The sequence below is a fragment of the Spermophilus citellus genome, assembly GCF_964194105.1.
Source record: "Spermophilus citellus genome assembly, chromosome: 2".
Classification (NCBI taxonomy): domain Eukaryota; kingdom Metazoa; phylum Chordata; class Mammalia; order Rodentia; family Sciuridae; genus Spermophilus; species Spermophilus citellus.
Window position 1 is genome coordinate 218,098,331 of NC_138183.1, and position 22,857 is coordinate 218,121,187.

At 34.0% G+C, this 22,857-nt stretch overlaps 1 protein-coding gene across 2 annotated transcripts in view; it reads left to right on the plus strand.

The window, feature by feature from the left end:
- The window catches only part of LUZP2 (leucine zipper protein 2), a 516,945-nt gene that overhangs the window by 488,072 nt on the left and 6,016 nt on the right, over nucleotides 1-22,857 (plus strand). For both annotated transcript variants that reach the window (XM_081279800.1, XM_081279801.1), the window contains one exon: nucleotides 10,035-10,127. In XM_081279800.1, coding sequence (XP_081135926.1) covers nucleotides 10,035-10,127 — 93 coding nt within the window. The remainder of the gene's footprint in view (nucleotides 1-10,034; nucleotides 10,128-22,857) is intronic.

The window sequence follows — 22,857 nt, forward strand, 5'->3', positions numbered from 1 at the left end:
ATGATTTAGCTGTGATGGAAGCTGGATCTAAAACCAAAATGGAGCTTGCAGTCTTTATTTAAATGGGTTGGAAACAGCAATGGGGAAAACAGGGAGAAGTTGGCAAACATATTTGATTGAGGCTTAGCAGGTTATGTCTAATTTCTCTCCCTTCTGGCTGCTGTATTTGAACCTAGGGCTGCCTGGACCAGGGCAGGGTGTCAGCATAATCTGGGCTGTCTCAATTTGGTGGAGTTTCATTGAGAGTTCTCAGAAAAGCAAACCTCCCTGCCTTGAGATGGCTCAAATAAACCAATAATTCACTCATGGCCCCCAGTAATATACCATTTTTATTTGAAATCGAATTTAAGACTTTTTAAAAGTCTATTATGAATTTCTCTTGGATGCATGAGTTCTTCATAAATGTATTTTTAAAAATAGAAACATAGTAAATTTTGAATAGGTTTCATGAAAAGGGAAAATTAAAATTGAAAACCAATTGACAAAAATAAGGAGATTATACGGATTTATCTCTATGAGCACAATATACTTGTAAAGGGACCTTAAAAATGGTCAGTGACGGAGGGAGTTGGGATTTGCTACTATGCCAGGCACAGAGAGATACAATGTTGCAGGCCTGTAAATAGGAAGGGAGTAAAGACTCAAAGCCTGTGAAATGCCTATTAGCAGATGGAGGAGACCAGGGAGTGTAATTTTGGTCCTAGTACATTCAGAAAGAAAAACAAACAAAAAAGAGCAAAACAAAGATCCACCAGGAATCTTAATGTTAGCCTGCTGAAAATCATAAAGATATCAAGCCACCAGAACTTTAAGATAATGAATGTCCATTAACTTGGTATGTTGTGATTTGTTACACTAACAGAAGAAAACTAGTATGTTGGTATTGTTTCAGACTCAGTAACACTTTGGAGAAGTGTCTTAATCAATATCTGAGTTTCTATGATATTTTTTTGACAAAAATGGGGGTTCTAAAGCACAATTTTCTTTATCTATTAGTGTTCCTTGAATTAAGTTATATTATTGCTCTAGAACTCCCTACTGCTGAGGGCCATTGCCAAGTAGGAATGATGCATTGAAATTTCTTTGCCAGCGTACCCCATGTTGCTTAGAGGACATTCGCTGGGACATTGCATGTATGCTTTAGTAAGGTGACCTTGCTCAAGGACCAGGGCGGATCCGGGTTTAGAGCTGATCAGGTTTTAGGGAGTATCCCGTCCTTGGGTTTAGGGAAGTTCCAGGTTTAAGGTGTACCCTGTGGGGGAATAGGGCGTATCCTGCTGCCTCAGGCACGCCAGATCCTTGAGTTCCCATTGAGTTCTCGTGAGATTCAGAAAGTATTTGAAAAAAAGCCTGGTGGAGTATGTGAATTTGGACCCAGAACTGGGATTTCCCCAGAACGTGTGTGTAGAGGCCGGTGTGAGTTCGGGAATAAAGAATTGCTGTTTGAATCTACAAGGTGTGTGGTGGCTCGTGATTCTGTGCCCAGCCAAGACTGCAGCACCTACCATACAAATATCCTTAAATAGTGTCAAATTTTTTTCCATCACTTAGAATCACAGAAATGTTCTCAGAAAGTACTTGGGAAGGAAGGTGTGATTGAACCTGGCCATGTAGCATGGACAGGGTTTGTAATTATATCCAGGGAAGAGAGTAAATTGAAATAAGTAGAACAAATTGAAGAAAGACACAGAAGATTGTGTAGGACTGGTTCAGAAAACACTGAATTCTTAGAATTTGCTGCGATGGAGTGCCTATCAAAAACATTCATCTTTGGTATCAGAGACAGCGCTTAACCATCCTGTATACCATAGTTTCTGAACACATTAGACCAAAGGAAGTTTTGAGTAAAGCCCAAGATTTGATTTAGTCAATAATCAAGTCATTTATTTAGCCACTAGGGAATTATTCATTGACTCTTGTTTAGAAATAACTCTATTATACAAAATCCCACAAGATTTTCTTATCCCTCTTAGCAATCATCTTACTTTAGCAAAGAATCTGAAATTGGAAAGCTGGAAAGAAACATTACCTTGAACCTTGTGTGTCTTCATTTTAAAACTGTTATATGGGAAACACCTTAAGGGTGAGGCATATGAAAGTAAACCACAGACAAATATATCTGTATCTCTGTACTTCCTGGTAAGTATTTCCTGGTAAGGTAAACAAGGAAGAAGGGTAACCAAGATGCATATTTTCTTCTGATGCATATTAGAAAGACTTTAATAAATGAAGAACAAAGAAATATTAATGCAAAGTATTAGTTCAACTTTGAAAAATATCTATTCTTTATTTTGATTGCACCAAATGACCTCATCTGATGATAGAGAGGAGGAGAAATGACATATATTCTCCTTTCCACTTCTCTTTTTAAATTTTCTAAAACACTCTGGAATATTTTTCTTGAAAAGTTGTTTTTATTTGCCTATTTATCTATTGATTTTTAGACATGACATTCTGTTTTGTTGCTCAGGGTGGCCTCTAACTTTTAGGTTCAAGCCATCTGCTGCCTCAGACTCTTGAGTGGCTGAGACTATAGGAACTTGTCACAGCACTTGGATGTTAACAATATTTTAAAATATTATTACAGAAAATGTCTCTGGTTATACTCTGTATCATTTTATATGTTTATGTATTTTATTTTATTCTATTCTGCTTTCTCAAAACAATTACTTGGCCATCCAACCAGGCTTACTGAAGTTGAAATGTATTTTGGTGAACTGTACTGCATACACAGATTCTGTAAAGTTTTCTTTTTTCTTTTTCTTTCTTCTTATTTATTTATTTATTGCTTTTTTGTTTTGTTCTGTTTTAACAGATAGCAAATAATACAGAGAAACCTGACCTTGGAGGAAGTCATTCCATAATTTGAGCTTAAAGAGGGTGCTTTACATAGTGCAGATAAAACTCATCAATCATTCTTGAATATAAGGGTGGGGGGTACTAAGATAGAGTTGAAAAACCAAAGAAATTGAAATCTAACAGCATGGATTAAGTCACTAGCTATATGATACAAATAACAGTTTTTTATTACTGAATCAATGTAGCTTCCAGTGTTTTAGTTTGTTTACTTAACATATGAAAACAATAATACCTGCCACACATAGTTCTGTTATAATATTTCAAGAGTTCTCTTATTTTTAAAAATTATATCAAGTATTTTTTTTTCAGTCTTGATGGTAGGTATGAAAATTCACAGTGACAAAAGAAATATTGTCCTTGTCTTTAAAGTGTTCATAATCTCACTTTTGGTAAGGATTCATGGGAACTATATCAAGTCAATTGAACAAAATAACAATTTCAATCATGTCATTCATCTTGATAATCCTGATTAAGCCCTTGGAGAGATAGCTGAAGAGCCCACTGCGTGTGTGGCTTGGTCAGCATTATTCACTATCAGAATAGGTCTTTAGAACTAGTTGTGTCTCATTGGTTCAGCTGTTTGTGGCCCTTTTCTTGGCATCTGATTGACAATGGTATAGATTCTATGCATCTCCTTTGAGTCCCTCAGGAGTTACTGTTCCTCGTGGCCTTTTGTCGGTTTCCTCATTACTACTATTTTTTATTTTTGCATTTCAGATATCAGAGTAAATCTGTTTATTGTTTACTGTGTCCTGTTCATAAACATAATTAATATCATTTGGTTTTGAGACAAAAGATTGCACTTAAAATGCTTATCAATTAGCTGTGGTATACTTGGTGATTGTACATACAAATATAAATATAAAGTGATACATATCTTATATATTCAGTCTATTTCTATATCCCTACATATGTACATACTTAGTATCACTATGAGGACACTTGTGAGTCCAGAAACAAACCAATTTTTCCATGTTAGCTACATTTTCTTTCCCAGAAAATTATTCTGGATCTTTTTACCTCTAAGGAAAGACCTTTACATATCACCTCTTCCAATTCACTCCTTTTTGTTAAAAGATGCACACTTTATAAAAATCAAGTTAAATTAGAATATGCATATGTAGTATGCATACTACTTCTTTCTTCTAAAATATACGGGAAGGCCTATGATATTTCATTTGTTCTGGAATTCTTGACTTGAAAGTGTCCGAATGGAAATTCTAGTTTTATCCATTTATGAAATAGTTTCTTTAATTGAGGCTTCAATGATTTTCAATATGGATTCTGAACATTATTTAAAATATTTAGGCTTCGCTTTTTATCTCAAAATATGAGAGTTATTCTATGGAAGGAATAATAAATTATTTTTCTTGAATAAGACCATAAAGTATATTCAAGAGCCAGGAAAATGAATCTCTAGCACATTCTAAATTAGAGGAAGGTATGGTTGTTTTAATAATCTATTACTGCTGTAATGACTTCTCCCAAACATGATGGCTATATGTTACCGAAACACCTTCTTTCACATGTCTGGAATCCAGAAGTTTGAAATCTGACAGGATTGCATCCTCTTTGGGGACTGTAGATATGAATTTATTCCATGCTTCTTCTGGTTTCTGGTGGTTATTGGGCATTCTGGGGTTCATAACTACATCACTCTTACTTCACCCTCCATATTTACTCTGCTTTCTCTTCTGTGTGTTTGTGAACTCCTCTTTCTTATAAGCACATTTGTGATGGTATTTAGGCCCATGTAAATGATCTAATGTGCTATGAAATGTATTATATCCTCTTAAAACTTGACTCTATTTTTGGAGACAGGACTTTTATGGATGCAATTAAGTTTAAATGTTAAGTGGAAATAAGCACAAGCGTGACCTGACAAAATCAGTGTCTAATAAGAAACCAGAGAGGTTGTTTTCTTGGCATAGTGAGGATAGAGTGCTGTGGCAGCCAACTGCAGGGTAGAAATAATGTCCTTACGAGAAGCAACTCTGCAGGTCCTTGATCTGGGAGTTCTAGCCTCCAGAACTGTGGAAAGAGATTGCTATTGTTTTAAGTCACCCTATTTATAGTACTTCATTTTCTCAGTCCATAATGAGCAATAAAAGTGCAATTCCCTCATCTTGGGATCCTTACTTTCATCATAGACTTTGCCAGAGAAGTTAATGTTCCATCTTTTGTCAGAAGATATTGGCATAACTTTTGCGGGGCAGCCCAAGTCCACCATTTAGCTTACAAATATAGTCACTCTATTTCAGGGCCATACTCTCCCAGACTAAGATGGAGGTCTCTATTTATTCAAGTAAATAGTAAATTTTAAAGCAATAGCTTCCCAGAAGGTACCAGACACTTTCTATTTAGTTTCCTACTCCCCTGAAACAAATGACAACAAAAAAAAAGCACACTGCAATTTAAGTGATTTTGCCCTCCTTTGGCAGAGCAGCAGGAAACAGAAGTCCTGCAAAGATGTATAAATTGTCTGAAGCCCTATTTCATTTAAGTGCTAATCCAAGATTGAAATCCACATTTCTTTGACTATAAAATTCATTATCTATCCCCAAAGTCAGTTCAAATTCAAGTTCGATTATCAGATTCAATAAGTTTTATATATTTTTTCATTTTGCTTTCTTTATACAAAAGTATAAAGAAGAGATGTCAGTGACAGCAAAGAGTTATATTGAGAAATACATATATTAGGCTTAAAAGCAAGCTGTGCTTTAATTAAATGCCAAGCATTTTTTATTTAAATAAATATTAAAAATTTATGCATCGGTGCTTATACCTTTGAAGTAATGTATAATTTCTTTCCATTGTTAAAAGTAATTACTATAGTTCTTTTAATTCTGAAGCAAAATTAAGTGTGATAACCTCAGTATTTAATATAAAATGTATAAAACCAGGCACCTCAGTTATTTAGTTGATAAAAACAGGGGAAGATATTAGGAAATTTATGAAGAAAGTCATAGTAGTCTTTCCCTCTTATCTTTGTCAGCTTAATAAAATAAAGGCTCTTTTATCTTTCATTCAAAATATCAAAGGCTCACAAAATTATAGATAAGTAAATTGTCAAATGAATAGTTAAATAATAAATAAAACTTCTCACTTTGGGCATATTGTTGTCTCTATTGCACCTCCAAAGTCTGGGAACATTTTCATAAATGTAAAACATTTGCACAAGAATATGTCATTAATCAAGCATGAAAATGTATCATCTGCACAAATGTATATTTTTAGGAATATGTTGAACACAATGAAATATTATTTCAATCATTAAAGAGCCTCTCTTGAGCTTGTCCAATTCAGTTAGGTTTTAATCTGGTTGGCTCCATGGTAGGCCATTATCACGGCACTTACCCTGTGCTGTCAATTTCAACTTATGGCTTTGACATTTTGCATTATTTAGCCCTCCCTAGTTACATGCAACAAGTGCTAATTTGACCATATTGAGTGAAGGGGAATTCAGTGATAGAATATCAGAAGATCATAAAATCAAGAAAGAATTGCAGAAACAAGCCTGGGGAAAACAGAAACAAAGGCTGCTCCAGGGACCCATGAATGATAAGGAATAACTGACCCAAGGCATCCAACCAGAAGTAATGAACCTAATCACTGTAGCAGTGTTCTTTATTTGTTGGGAGCCACCCATGAGTTATATTAAGCATCCTCTCTCACCCTTAAGCCAAGGGGGTGTTGGTCTAGCATTGCACGTTGTTTGCGCTGCGTGATGCAGGTGGCCTCCTCCTTCATTCAGCAGTCTGCTTTCCTATGGCTCTGGACCTGGGTGTTACTCATTGGGACTTGACCAGCCCAACCCCTGCCTATGTGGTGAAGAACATTCTATCGAAAATCCTTTGTTAATTCCCCTATAAATAAATGGATCATGGGTTCTGGCTCTCTTTCGAGCAGGGAAGCTGACCCTTAAGGTTAAAGAGCTGTCCTGTCCTCGATTTGAAAAATTATGTCTGTGTTATGCGATTTTTTTGTGGCCTTGTTAGCTTAAAGTTGCAGCCAGCCCGTTTAAAACCAGTCTGTCTCGACTGTGTATGTCGCAGTCCAGACTTATTAAATTAAATTAAATTCCAGTGATGCAGCTACTAATGTCCTAACTCGGATCACATACTCATATCTTGCATAAGACAGGGAATTGAAAGAGAACACATTCCTTAGTATGTACCATACCTTGAGAGAAACACAACCCTAAAGAGAGAAATCAGAGATGATTAGGAACAAGGAACATTTTAGGATGAGCAAACAGGTGCACTCGGAGATAAAGAACTGTGTTTTTCAATCTTTGAGCTCTAAACATTTTGTATAGAATGTATGCATAGCAAATATTGTGGTCTTACATTGTTGGAGTAATTAAAACTGCCACTGTTGAAAAGCTTTCCCAACCATAAATATGTACGTTCCCTTTGACTCAGTTATGACCTTTTTTTTTTAATCCTAAGAAACCTATTGCAAATAAACAACAAAAGGGAAAAGGTAAACAAAAATAAATTGATTTCAAAATATGCACTAGCTTCCAAGAAGGCATTGATGAACAAGAAGTAATATCTGAGCTGGTTATGGTGGCACACTCCTTTAAACTTGGATAACTAGGAAGGGTGAGGCAGGAAGATGGCAACTTTGAGATCAGCCTGAGTAACTTGGAGAGAACTTGTTTCAAAATAAAAATAAAAAGTGCTGGGATATAGCTCAGGGGTAGAGTGCCCCCGCGTTCATTCCTCAGTACCATACCCACAAAAAGATCAAAAAGCAAATAAGTAAATAACTAAAAGAGTAAATTTTCTTTTTAAATAAGAAAGAAATGATATTTACCTTTTTAGGAACTCCCAGCCTATTAAGTGAGGCAGATGTTTAAATCAATGTCAAGAATGATATGAAATATCCATTCAATCTGGAGACAAGAAGGTTGATGTTCATCACAATATTATTCACATAACCCCAAACTAAAAACTGTCAAAATATTCAAGTGCATCACAGTTTTCCAATTAAATCTTATGAATTGTATACCTATTAATCATAGATAAAAACATGTAAGGGTGGCAACATTTATATTAGATGTGCAAAGACAGTACTTAGAACATGGGGGCTAAAATTGTGGCTTATAAGATATCCATGCATTTTAATATTGACAAAGACTGATCGATGGCATTGAGAAATAAAAATAACTATTGTGAGAATATAGTTTTCTTTTTTCTTAAATGTTGTTAAATATTAAAAGAAATTTACAAGGCAATCCAGGGACTATTTATTCAGTTATCTGGTTGTTCAGTAGAAACAAAATATACTAACTTTGCCCCTTTTCTGTTTCAGTGATTTAATCTATTCTTCATAGTGCTGCAGCTGTAGTTCTTGTTGTGAGCCAGGGGAGACTTTCCTTCAGTACTAGTGTTTATTTATTGCTTTTATTCTTTTTAACCTGTTTCCTCAATGTGACTGTAAGTTGGAGGCTATGGGAAGACAGGTGGTAGATGTTCAGTATATTTTAGCTGAATAAATAGTTGTTTTGATTCTTGTTAAAATTGATTTTCTTTCTAATGTTGCTATCCAATAGTGCCTGTCTATTTAGGAGTCCTAAGTGCTTTAAAGTCTCTAATGGAAATATAATGTCACCCTTCTTGCTATAAAGATATTTTTCTTCCAGTTTGTCTATTTCTGTAGAACTCATCAAATTTCATCAATTCTAACCTTTTATCTCAATATATAATACTTGTCCAGTCTGCTTTAAATTGTCAGTATTGACAACTCGTCAGCCCTTGTTACCATCTTCCTGCTCATTTTAATGGCTTCTGTATTAGTCTGCTGCTTTCTTTGTCTTCTGTTCTATTTTTACCTGTATACTGCTGTCACATCATGGTAACAAGGTTTTGGCCATGCCACAATTGTTTCAAAATATCCAAGGGACTTCCTTTTGGCTACTAAATTAAGTATGATCTTTGTACTACAAATCTGTAGCTCTCTACTTTGCTGTATTTTTTCCATGCTTAATCTACTCCTACCTTATAAAGCCACATGCTAACACAGGACCCTTCTTCCTTTGTGTCTTTGCTTAAATGATTACCTTCACACACAGAGTCTCCTCATTCTTGCTGAACTATTCAGAGATACATTTTAAAGATACCATGTCTACAATGCCTTTTTCTTATTATACCAAATGAAATTGGTATACTATATAGGTATGTGTGTATCTGTATATTTATTTCCCCCCTGTGATCAAAGTTTCAGACTCAGGAAATAGCATTTGTTGAATTTATTGTTTGTCTCTTCTGCAGAAGTCCCCTCATGCTTTGATGAGTGTAACACCATATTTAAATCAGCTCTGCCTGAAAAAGACATTCACATTTGAGTGGATAATCTTAGAGCTATCTATAGTGATATAGAAATACATTAGTTGTGGCATACCATTCTCTGTTAAAAAACCAGGAAACTTCTTGTTCAATGTAGTGTTCCTAAAGAGATAAATTCTAGAATTATATTTAGGTTTCCCAAAGGTATAAAGCAGAACTTGCTTAGTGAAGCAATGGAGTGAATATAATCCTTTATGTAATTTATGAAGTATTACATAACATTTTCTTTATTATTAAGAAAATGAAGCATGCTAGGGATTTAAATAAAGAGAAAGAACGGGTATCAGCTTTTTTTTTTTTTGTACCTGGAATTAAACTCAGGGCCACCTGACCACTGAGCCAAATCCCCAGCCCTATTTTGTATTTTCTTTAGAGACAGTGTCTCACTGAGTTGCTTAATACCTCACTTTTGCTGAGGCTGGCTTTGAATTCACTATCCTCCTGCCTCAGCCTCCCAAACCACTGGGATTACAGGTGCGTGCCATGGCACCCAATGTGGTATCTGGCTTTTGAGGGTCCAGGATCTTTAAAATAATATGATACTATAAAAATGAATATATTCATTGGCAAATTAATCCCAATGGACATCACCAATGAAAATTTGAACAGAAAGTATCACTTTTCAATGTGAATAATTTCTAAGGCACAATTGTAAGGTCTCTGTTATATACAAATTGCTACTTTCTTGTTTTTCTCTGAATACAATGCTTCCTTTGTACCATCTTTTACAATAACTATGTGAATCTGTTTGTTAAATCCATTTTTCTTGTTTTTAATGCTTTCTTTCTCTCTCTCTCTCTCTTTTTTTCTCTCTCTCTCAAGCCTCAGCAAAGTGCTACTGGAAACAATGAAAACACTCGAGTTGAACCAACTAAGAAAGAAAATCCAAGTACCATTGCCTGTGATTCTCAAGATGTAAGACTAACTTAAAGTGGTTTGAAAAAAAAAGACATAAGCATTTCAAAATTCTTGTTCTTGTCTCCATGAAACTTTCTAATCACATGTAATATGTGCTATATAAACTTTGAAATCCTGAATGTGATAATGCAAATTCTCTTTAGATATGAACTAGGTACTTGTTCCATTAGGGAGTTCCACCACCAGATTCTTAGGATATAACTGTGAACAGATGTTAGGGGCCTAAGTTGGTGACCACAGACTCAGCAACATGCTTCAGTTCCACAACCAAGAGACAGGAAGCCATTAAAGTATTTCAAAACAAAATTAAAAAAAAAAAAACAAACACAGGATATGATTCTATAATATTCTCCATCTAAGGCAAATAATCCAAGTATTATAGAAACATCATATTATAGGCAGAAAGATCCTTAACCTCCAAATGATATTAGAAAACATAGACCTGAGTCCTATGGTTTTTCATTCAAAATGACGATGGTAATGAAATTTTAGCTCTTTAAAATTTCAGTGTGGCAGAATTAAGCTTGTAGATCTATGATGTCTAGGTTTAACAACAAATGCCAATTGTGTTGTGCAGATTTAATTAGACTAAATTAAAAATTAGAAAGTGCCTACTCAGATCATTCATACCTGAAGAAACCCAGGCAGCAGAAGAAGGAAATAAGAGAGAGAGAAAAATAAATAAATCATATCATCCCTTTTTCCTCTGATGTCTGCAAAACTGGATTTAGAAAGAGGGATTTCTCAATAGTTTACTTTCAAATCCTTATATATTGAAACATGTACCAAAACGATGTAATTTAGAACACCAACTTAACTAGTAGCAGAAATACAATATTTTGCAATATGTTTCTAAAAGAACAGTCAGAAAGGCTTTGAGGAGAGAAAGGAATATTTTTCTTTTAGTTTGAATGATATGCAGAACTTTCACAATGTGATTAAGTTTTCAGAAGAGAAAAATATATCAGAGCAGTGCAGAGGTGAGAATACAGTGCATAAAGTGGTGAGGTATGTATCCAAAACAGTAATTTGTGATTACGGAACTGGGGCCTTCCAAGAAACTGAGGTAGAGCAAAGACCCATCCTTCAAACTCCAATTTTTATAATCAAGTCAGAAAGATTTTAGACATATCACTCAGAATAACAGAAATGAGTTTATTGAAAGGAGAGGAGAAAGGAAAGAGGACACTCTCAAGGGACAGAGTGGGTCTTCTCAGAGAGGAGAGGGACAGTGTGTCTCTCCTGCACTTCAGCTTTATTGGGGGATCTCAGAGAAGTTTTCTAAGAGTCCCATCTGGGTCCACATCTTGACTTTTAACTGACAGCAAAATGACATGAAAATTTTAAGTACTCTCTGCTATGCCAATTTTAGGTCCCCTGTGTCCATGCTGAATGGTTCTAATTAGATTCATAACCATATATTCTTACATATTTTATGGTTGGGGAAATTATCCTTATCTTCCAGAATATTGTCTATGAAAGCATCACAAAAATCTCTCTCTTCAGTGTAACTTGGGTTCCTCCTATGAATATTTTTTTCCTGCATCATTTCCTTGCAGATAACAGGTAGCTTGTTGAGGAATGTGACATATCCTGTCCACTTAGGCCAGGCAGGGATGCAGATAAATTTCTTCTTTTGAAAAGAAAGCACATGGGCATCAGCACAGTAGGCCCACTTTACAGAATTATTATTTTAATCCTGGGTTCCCACCATCCTCATCTGTTTGTCCTCTAACACTTAGAAAGTAAGGGCCCCTGAATTCCCAAGCTAAGGAGATTGTTTTGAATTAGGGAGATAGTTAATATTTCTAATGTTTATGACCAACTAAGTGGGAAAATCATGGTATTAGTTTTAAGGAGGCTGTTTTTGTATTTTGATATATTTTTCAGAAACTATATAAAAACATGTTCTCATTAGACACAAAACTGGAATGTTATGTGTGGTTTGTTAGTGTCCCCAAAACACCATTCTGATCTACTTTTTCTACTAAGAATTGGGCCTTCAAAATCATGTTACATTTTTATCTTTGTTTCTCTCCTCTTCTTCATCTGTAGCAACTCCTCCCTGCCTTCAGTAAGTCTCATAAACATCTACTTACTCACTAGTGGTCCCTGTCTGAATACCTTTAAAACTCTTCTTCCATTAGAGCTGGTGATATGTCTCAGGGGCAGAGCACTTATGTAGCATCCACAAAGCCTCTGGTTCAACCCGCAGCACCCCCAGACCAAAAACAAAAACAAAGCAAAAAACAAATAAAAACTTTCTCTACTAGCACAAATATGAAGAATTCTCTCTCTAATCTGACCTCAGTAGATTTTGTTTGTTGTGTCTACTTTTAAGCAGCTGCAATTTCTAGTGTAAACAGTGCTCAGTGTTCAGAGGTTATAGATTCAGTCACAGTTGCAGGCCAAAAGAATAATATAAATAAATGAAATCAGTCAACATAGCCTATAAGAACTAGTGGAAATTGTATGAACATGAGTTTTCAAGTTCTAGACCAGTGGTTCCTATCCCTATCTTTAGCATTGTATTACCTAGAGAACACTTGCAAAATATTATCCCCCAAGATGCACTCCAAGAATCTTAATTCAGCTCTCTTGTGAGAGAGACCTGGATATTTATTTAACTTATTTTTTAAATTTCCCCACACAATACTAAAGTGCAGGTCACTTTTATTAACAATGATTTTCATATATAAATAATCATAAAATCATTTGAAAAATTAAGATTATGTGCAACTACTCAAGTATTCTACATAAATAGAACTGGGTGGATTGGGTGGATTTTCTATTTTTTTTTAATAGCATGTGCCTAATAACTCTATTCCAATCCAGGTTATCCTGAGGATTATGGTCCATAATTTGAAGCACTTTGCTTTTGAAAAAACATAATCTCTGTAGTTATCAAATATTGCTAACTTTTTTTTTTACTTCTATTACCCTATATTTGCATTTTAAAGAAGAAAACTTCTATGTGAGTTTCTGTAATGTTGACAATGAACAATTTTGGTATCAGCTTGAAAAGGGTACAGTGCATCTATCCTAGTTGAAACCTTCATTTATTCTATAATCACCTTCAATATCCATATATGCATATATAATATATGTGTGTATATACACATATTTCTACTTATATATGTCTGTGTTATTGATCAATAAGCTGGAGTACAATTTTATTCATTGCTAGACTTTCTAGAGAAAGCTGGTGGACGGTGACCACTCTAAACTACAGAGTCTAGGTTATGATTAATCTAAAGCATTGAGAACGCTATATTTTATTTTTATGATTCCCCAGTGTTGAATTAAAATCTATTGACTTCTTATAACTTACAGAAAGAAAAGTGGGAGTATATTTGGATTGGTTAAAGTTATTGTCCCTGAACTTGTTGGAATTCACCTAGAATATTCTGAATTTTGTTAAGGATTGTGAAATATATCATTTCAACTTCAATATGTCAATATAAAAATATCTTCAACCAACCTGACACTATACAAAGATAGAGATTTAAGTTCCACCTTTGGATTGCTTCATTGCACGTTTCAAATGACCAAGAAAGCAGAACATTCCTTCACTTAAGAAAAAATAAAAGGGCACAAAATACATTTTTGGCTCATTTTCCTCATTTATATTCTGTACATTTTGTATATATTATAAAATATTGGCATATGCCTTCTTATGACTTTTCTTCAATCAGAAATTGAATCAGTGCTTCTCAGTTTTATACAAGGAAATAAAGTAGGTGATAGTGTATCTTCATTTTAATCTTAATAGCCTTAATTGACAGAATTAATGGTTATCACTTTTATTCCTATTTCCTTTTGTAAAAAGTTTTTTCAAAGAATTTTAATTTTAATTCAGAACTTTTAAAAATAATACAAGTAAGTTGAAATAAGTATTTAATGAAGGTAATAACAGAAAAGATTTAAAACAATAAAAAAAACAAGGGAGGAGCAAAAATAAAGATCCATTAAATTCAGACTGAGTGAAGATATTGATAAAGGTTAATATGAACCCTCAAAGTTTGATTGACTGAACAGTTGCATCACTCTTCTCAGATAATATAACAAAGAGGGATATACAGATATTTTAAGTTAACATTTGTACATCTGAACAGAAGAGAGTGATGCTATCTCAATGCTTTGAATTAATGAAAAGGAAAAATGGAATTAATTATTTGTAAAAAACTTGATAGTTTTATGTACACAACTTTATTGAGATAAAATTTGAACACCATACTTTCTACCCATTTTAAGTGCATATTTCAGTGACTCTTTGCATTTACTCCATTGTCCAGCCACTACCACAATCCAGTGTTGAAACATTTCCATCTTCCTAAGATCCTACTGCCTTTTTATTACAGTGAACCCCTGTCTCTTAGTCAACCACAAACTTAGTTTCCATAAGCATACATTTCCTCTTTTCCATAAATTTTGTATGAATCGATCATACATGAAATGTAATCTTTTTCATCTGACTTCGTACACCTAGTATAGTGAGTTTCAGTTCAGACATGCTGTAGTATGTATCAATAGTTAAATCTTTTCTATTGTTGATGGGATTTTATCATATGATTATATTTCTTTTTTTTTGTTTTTAATCCATTTACTATTTGGTACCTTTTGGATTGTTTAACTTTGTGGTTATTCTGAATAATAATGTTGTGAACATTCACATAAATATCTTTGTGGGGGCATATGTTTCAATTTCCATGGGTTTAATGCCTATAAGGGGAATAACTGGGCTTTTTTGTAAAGTCATGCTTAGGTTTTAAACAAATTTTTTCCAATGTGGCCGCAACTTTTACATTCCTGTTAAAAATGTGCAAGAGTTACAGTTTCTCCACGTCTTTGACACCATTTGTTGATGTCAGACTATGTTGAAAAGTAGATTCTGATGAGCATTTATCAAAAAGAAAAACAAAATATTTTCTCCAAGAACAGAAAGTTTTCTCTTATATGATTTCTTATAACTTTATTCCTTCATTAAAGTTTGTAATCTATCCTGAATGATTTTTTTTTTTTTTTGATACTGTGAGAAGCATGCTCACCTGTCCAAACACACAGAAGGGACAAAGAGATAAAAGATACTGAGAAAGTGATGGTCTTGATGCATTTAATCAGCATTTTATCCCCTAGTGTTCAAGGTCCCTCCCCTGTTTCCTCACTGGTTAAATATTATAGTCTATACAGTCTTCCTGAATGTTGTCAGATTTTACTGTCTTTTACTGGGTTACTTAAAAGAAATATACCTTAGTTGTTCTCACTTCCCTTTGTTTTCATGTGTCAGGAATGTCTTCTTTACATGAATGCATTTTGACACATATAAAACTTTTACTTTAATTTACCTAAGTTACTATTTCTTAACAGGGAGATTTCTTTCTTGGTTAGGCCAAACCTTTTCCTCCCCTTTGTGTTTGTCAAGGGGCTGTTTAGGTTCAAGGACTTTGGATCTGCCACATCCATAGAATATGGTGCTAATGTGTGAGTTAACTGCTTCTAACTTACCATTCTGCTATATTTACACTCCAGCTGTTTTTCCTACATTCCCCATTTTACATTTAAGGCTAAATCCTATATTCTGAAAATGGATCACTGTACTTTGTATTTTTCACAGATACCTTTGAGGGTTTGTTCCACTTCTTGCCTATGCTCTCTGCAAGCCAACTAGGGTGACTTAGGAAAATGTCTTCTGGATTCCTTAATTCTTTTTTAGTAGAAAAATAAAAGCTAAAATTGTTCACTAAAGCTTAGCACTACATTGAACCATCAGTCTGGGGTATATTTAAATTATTTTAAAATCTGTTTTGCTTAAATGGTAATATTGGATCACATTGAGAAAGCTAAAGATGTACCTACCCTATCCCATTTTCCTGCAGCTTGCAAATGTTCTTCATATTGTTTATTAGCTTATTGAGATTTAAAGACAATGAGCATTTTATTTTAATTTTCACTAGGGATTCAGAGTTAAGGCTCAATGTGAGTGCATTTTGCAATGTTTGTGATTCCTATAAATAGCAAGCATTTAGTTTTTCTTAATGTGCTAAGAAAATGCAAAACAACAATGGCTTATGTTTAGCCCTGGGAGAGCTTGCTCAGCTTCATGCCATTATGCCTGCTTTGGAGTCTCTGAGCAAAGGGAGTCTATTAAACAGTACAGCATTGTCTAGGGAAAGGAGAGAAGAAAATGTGAGGAAAATAAACCCTTGAGCTGCATTGCGGCAAATGATGCCAATTCTTTCATGGTAAAACAATTTTGTCAGAGATTTAAGATATTCTCGTTTCCTGATTTAGGCCACATTGATTGTGTGACATTTGATGAGTTGTTAGCCTGTACATGGTTAAACTGAACATTTTAGAAAAACTATGTGCTGTTCTAATTGGGGTAAGAGACAATACAACATTGACATTCTGGGCCTTAGACCATATGAAGAGGTTGATTTACTAGGAAGCATTCTTTATTATGGTACTGTGGTATTTCAAGAAGGAGCAGGCATGCCTATGGGTAATGCAAAAATGGTAAATGGTTTCCAAAGGTCTTCAATGTATGCTTTTACCATTGGATATAAATCTTCATGTTTATCCTCCTATAAGCAACTTAATTTAAACAAGCAGAAAAAAAAAAAACAACTCAGTTGTAAATTCTTTCTAGAAGCAGCATAAAAGCTTTAATACTGGTTACAATATCCATTTGTTACGTAAAATATAGCAAACAGCATGCTGATATTTATTATAAAAACACTGGCTAAACAACACTGTGGAATAACAACACTTAATCTAACTAATTATGTTCTGACCTTGCCTATCTCCTGCTTCCTCATCTGGATTCCCATAATATTTGGTTGATAAATGTATTTTGTCCTTCATTTCAGTTCACTTGCATTTTAGTCATCTGTATAAGGTTCTTAGTTTGAATTAAAGAATGAGAATATAGTAACCTTTGTATTGTAAATTAAGGTTTAGAGAAGGAATATTATATGCCTGGAGGCAGCTGCTTCAGGGATATTAAACCATGCCTTCCTTACAGCCTAAAACTACTGCTGTCCTCTCTAGCAGCTGAATAGAGAATTGTCACCTGTTTTCAGCATATTTGTTTTCAATTTTTTAATTCTTTGTTTTTTAAAATACTGTGTTATGCTGGACACAGTGCCACATCTCTGTAATACCATCAACTGGGGAAGCTGAGGCAGGAGATTGCAAGTTTGATATCAGCCTGGGCAACTTAAGGAGATCCTGTCTCAAAATGAAAGAAAGAGAGAAGGGGGCAGGGAGGGAGAAATGAAAGGACTGGGGATTTGGCTTAGTGGCAAGTGGCCCCTGGTTTCAATCCCTAGTACTGAAGAAAGTATGTGTTCATACATATAGTTCTGCAATAAATATAACAAATCAATTTTATGTACAAAGGTGACACCAAAGAAAAATTTAGCCCAAATTAATTTATGTTCCTGAGTAACATATTTAATTGCATTCTGGTTTCATTTGTAATGGTCTAAACATAGTAGTTATTAGCCTCTAGTTTGTCCCATCTCAATTAAATATGGAGAATGAATCACTTTTATATCTGTCATAGATTTTTTGTTGGTGTAACTTCAGGTTACCCAGTTGTTATATTTGCATTAATTATTCTGAGTTATTTAATGTTTTAGAGAAAGTTCATAAGAAATGTAATTAATCTCTCCTGTGCAGTACAACTAAGTGTTTAATACTAATAACAAGATTAGAACAATTGTCAAGAGTCTGAGGTACAAACTAAAATACTTGACCATGAGTTGCTATAAATGATTCCTTTTGCTTTAATTCTTAAAGATTTATTTGTTATTTCTGAGAATAGGAATAAAATTAAAAGTAATGATTTTGCTGAAGAGGAAAAAAAAGATAAGAAAAAAAAAGAATCCTTTAAAGTTAAGGATGATTAATAATAATTTTATGTTTCCTTATTAATCATAAACAGAAAAGGAGAGAACAAGAACCACAGACCTAGAAGAAAAAAAGAGCTGTTAAATCTTTTGACAATGTCAAGATTCTATAACAACCAGTCAGTATATTGATATCAGAATAGTAAAATTAAAGTGACTGATTCCCATAGAACTTAAGTATTTATTAAGAACAGGATTTTGATTGAAGGAAAGCTGCTAAAAGAAGAGGAAAAATATAAATTAAATTAAATTGAGCACTTGAAAACTGCAGAATATTCCATTAGGAATTATTATATATATATATTTTTATTGAATCCAAATCTTCTAATAACCTGTTGAAGTTGTCGTTATTTTGTTGACCTCACAATTAAGGAATTTACAACTTCAGTAAGTTGAAATAAGTTTACACAGCTATTGGGGGGTAAAAAAAAAATTGTCTGGGACAGGCTCAGTGATGCAATTATTTAATCCCAGCATCTAGGCAGGCTGAGGAAGGAGAATCACAAGTTCAAAGCCTCAGCAATTTAGGCATCCCTAAGCAACAGAGTGACACCCTGTCTCAAAATAAAAATAAAAAGATCTGGGAACAATAAAGGTGCTTTGCATTAGACAGAGGAGAGTGAAGGGAGGGGAGGGAGTATGGGGGTAGGAAATATAGTAGAATGAATTGGACATTATTAACCTATGTGCATATATGCTTACAAGACCAGTGTAATTCTATATCATGTACAACCAGATAACTTGCTGGTTGAGTGCCCCAGGTTCGTTCCCCAGGACCAAAACAAAGAAAAAAAAAAACTGTCTTAATCCATTGGGGCTGCTATAACAAAATACCATCAACAGAGTGGCTTTTAAACAGTAGAAACTTATTTCTCACAGCTTTGGAGGATGGAAATTCCTACATCAAAGTGCTGGTGGATTTCATGTCTGGTGAGGGACCACTTCCTTGTAATTGCCACTATCTCACTGAAACCTCAGGACAGAAGCAGTGAGGGATCTCTCTGGAAACATTTTTACAAGAGAAAAAAATCCCACATTTGAGGCGGGTATTCTGATGACCTAATCACCCCCCCCCCCTTCAATATCTCTGCTCTCCTAATTCCACCCCCTTTTGGTTTAGAATTTCAACATATATATTTTGAAGTGTGTACAAATACCAGAATTCTAAGGTGGAAATAGCTACCTCCTAACTTTGTTCACATTGCTGTGTTACTTCTATTATCTCACTCCATTGTGATGTCAACACTTTGAATATATACAGCATTAGCTTCTTTTCACAAGTGAGAGTATAAATGAGATTAAATTGCTATTTTTTTTTAAAGAGAGAGTGAGAGAGGAGAGAGAGAATTTTTAATATTTATTTTTTAGTTCTCGGCGGACACAACATCTTTGTTGGTATGTGGTGCTGAGGATCGAACCCGGGCCGCACGCATGCCAGGCGAGCGCTCTACCGCTTGAGCCACATCCCCAGCCCTAAATTGCTATTTTCAATCAACATTCTACCATCAAGTACTGTCCTGTCCTGTGAAATTTTCAATGTGACAGTTATGGACAAATTTAAATGAAACAAAGATTCAAGTAACTACATATTAATGGACTTTCCATTAACCCCCCTCTTTAAATATAATTTATTTTGATATCAATTCTTTTAATTGTTCTTCATATTAAAAATACTGCCCTTTCTGAAACATATTAGTCTGCATTTTGATTGATTTATCTTCTCTAATATCAAAATTTAAACTTAATAATGCTAATGACTAGAAACCTCAGTGTTCATCAGCATGCCCACATTATCCCAAATAGTAGAAGACAAGGATGGGACTCAAATTCATTCATGTGTGACTTCAGAGCCTATTCTCTCCCCATCACAATGAGAATCCTGATAATTATCAGGAATACCTCTGTATTATAGACCCCTCCACCAAACATTGTGATTACCTGGTTTTTCTTATGCATATAAGTAAGTAATTAGCAGGACTTGTCTCATCTACATAGTTTTTTTGTTACCTAAATTGCTTTGTGGTCATAAGCCAACATTTTTCAGGTATTAGTTCATTGACAAATCTCAGAAGCAAACTAATTTTTTTTAATGTTGTTGCTGAAAATGTGTATGTGTGTGAGAGTATTTTTAATCACTTTAATAAAGATGTGTTCATGGCTCGGCCCATTTCATTTTTTCCCAGTTCATAATTTATAAATTTGCAACTGTACTCCTCCCTAGGTCTCCTACATAATTGAGTAGGTGAGCTGAGTATTGAAGCAGCTGAAGTTGTACATGCTTTCCTGATCAGTCTGCATATTTTGTTACTTTAATTTCAAGACCTGGATACTTTACTAAACAGGTTGAATTTTTACCTAATTGAGATCACAGAAGTATTTTGAAGGCCTGTGCTAGCATTTAATTGTACCATTTTATAAAATTCCCAAGACAATTAACAAAACTTTGTTTCTTTTAAGACAAAAATAATTATTTTTTATAACTAATCCATCATTCACTATACCCTGTTACATCTCTGTCTTTCTTCCCCAAGTGAAATGGTATTGTTTAATTATACATGCGTGAGGGAAAATTACATCTGAACTTTTCTTTCTGCACAAGAAAATAAATGAGGTTCAAATTGATAAAGAAGGTTGAGCTTAGAGAGGCACTTTTCTAACTTACACATTACATTTTTACAAAACTGTGCATTGACCTGTTGGCCAAGTGAAAACAGATAATCCTTGTATAGATATTAATACTTAATATAAAGAGACACATGAGTTATATCCACAAGAATGGTGGGGGGAGAATGAAAGAAAGAAAGAGAAGATAGAAAACAGGAAAAGATCTGAATAAAAGGCAAGTGGGGAGGAAATCAAAGGAAGGATAGAGAGATAGACTGAGATACACATAGAGATAGATAAATGTAGGATCAGAGAGGCAGAGAAAAAAATAATTGCATATTATTTTGAAAATGATACAAATGTCAAAGTACAACAATGAAGTTGTATGTTTTGCCATCCCTAATTTTTTTTGTTTGCTTTGACATTTGACAATGTTATGAAAATCTATTTTCAGTGGACTAGCTTTGCATTATTTTGATATTGTCTGTATAATTTTCTATCATGTGTTTTCAGATTAAATATATTTTATGTAAGTATTTTGAAGAACATTCTCTTCAAAGCTATAAATTATTTATCCATTTTTTCAACATTATTCAATTCTCCTACTTATGTACAACCACTATTTTATACAACCATTATTTTGTATTCTTTCTTTTATATTATATACAATCCCATAATGATTACTTTTGTGTGCAAATTTCTTTTACTTTCATTTTCTTTCAATAACAAATTATTTCCTCTGAAGACAAAATAACCAAAATGAAAATATGCCATACCATGAAAATATTTAAAATAATGTGTTCATTTTATTAAATTATTTCCAAACTATATAAATTTATTTGCATACTATCATTATAAAAGAGATATATAGACAGAAGGGTTGTTAGTTGACAGAGAAGTCTATTTTCATATGTACTGCTGATAAAACATGTATTGCTTTTATTTCTTCATTTAGAAACAAAATATTTCACCATTTTAATAATTATTTATTAATGTTAGAATAATTCTACTATATCAGTTTTCAATATCATAAATCATTACAATTGCCATTTATTAAATATATAATATCTAATAGTCTGCTATATTAACTATAGATATGATTGATTTATTATGTATTTAAAATGTGTCAGATATTTTATTCCCAATTCCTTATTCATTTAAAATCTGTGAACAACCCATAATTTCTATTTTTTCCCCTATGAAATAAATAGGGAACACGATCCCTAGGCCAAAAGCAGTTGAGTTACAGCCCCCATGTCCAACAGTGAACAAGTTAATGAGTGAACTCACAATTAAGTTTTCTGAATGCAGAGCCTGTTCCTCTCACTGCTTAGGAGCTTGATATTCTTGATCTCAATTTATCCTCAAATATCTCATAATGATACATACATTATTGTTACCTTTCTTCACTTCATTATCCATGTGGCTTTCTTAAGAAATATGAATAGTGTGTTCATCTTAACCATTCAAACTTTTGACAATTTTCCATATAGTTCTTTTGAAGATATTTCATTATAATCAAGTGTTGGAAGATATATTTGTGTTAGCATTTAAAATCATAATCATAACCACTGCCCTGCTTAGACTCTAAATCAATGTCTTCCTTTTGTATGAAAGTAACAGGCATAGTAAAGAAATGTTTTAACTCCCCCAAATACCATAATTCAGTTGCTGAAATATTTTTAAAATAACTAAGACCAAGATATTTGCCACATAATATGGCAAAGATGTGATGAGGGCCATAGACAAGTCAAGATGGCGCCTGGCACTTTGCCAGAAGGAGTGGTTTGAGAAGTAATGCCAGGGAGCCATTAAGATGATAGAGATTTCTTAATGACTGACTGCTGTATCCAATGATGTTAATTAAGTTAAGCTGTGTATAATTATTAAGATGATGATGATTCTTTAATGACTGATTGCTATAACTGGATGATGCTAAATTGAGTCAAGCTGTGTATTCAGTAATGTATATATACCTCTACTGTCCAGTAATAAAGAGCTTCCCGCTCCTGCTGTATCAATCTTCACAAGTTGCTCATCACTCCCCAGTTAGTTTGCCCAGCCAGACTGCGGCAAAGATGCTTGAGGGAGACTAATGTTTTTGCAGTATTGGTGTTTGTGTCATGTAGTGTGTGTGTGTGTGTGTGTGTGTTTGTGTGTGTGTGCATGTGAGCTTGCTATTCTACCCAGAAACAGTTATGATTTAGTAC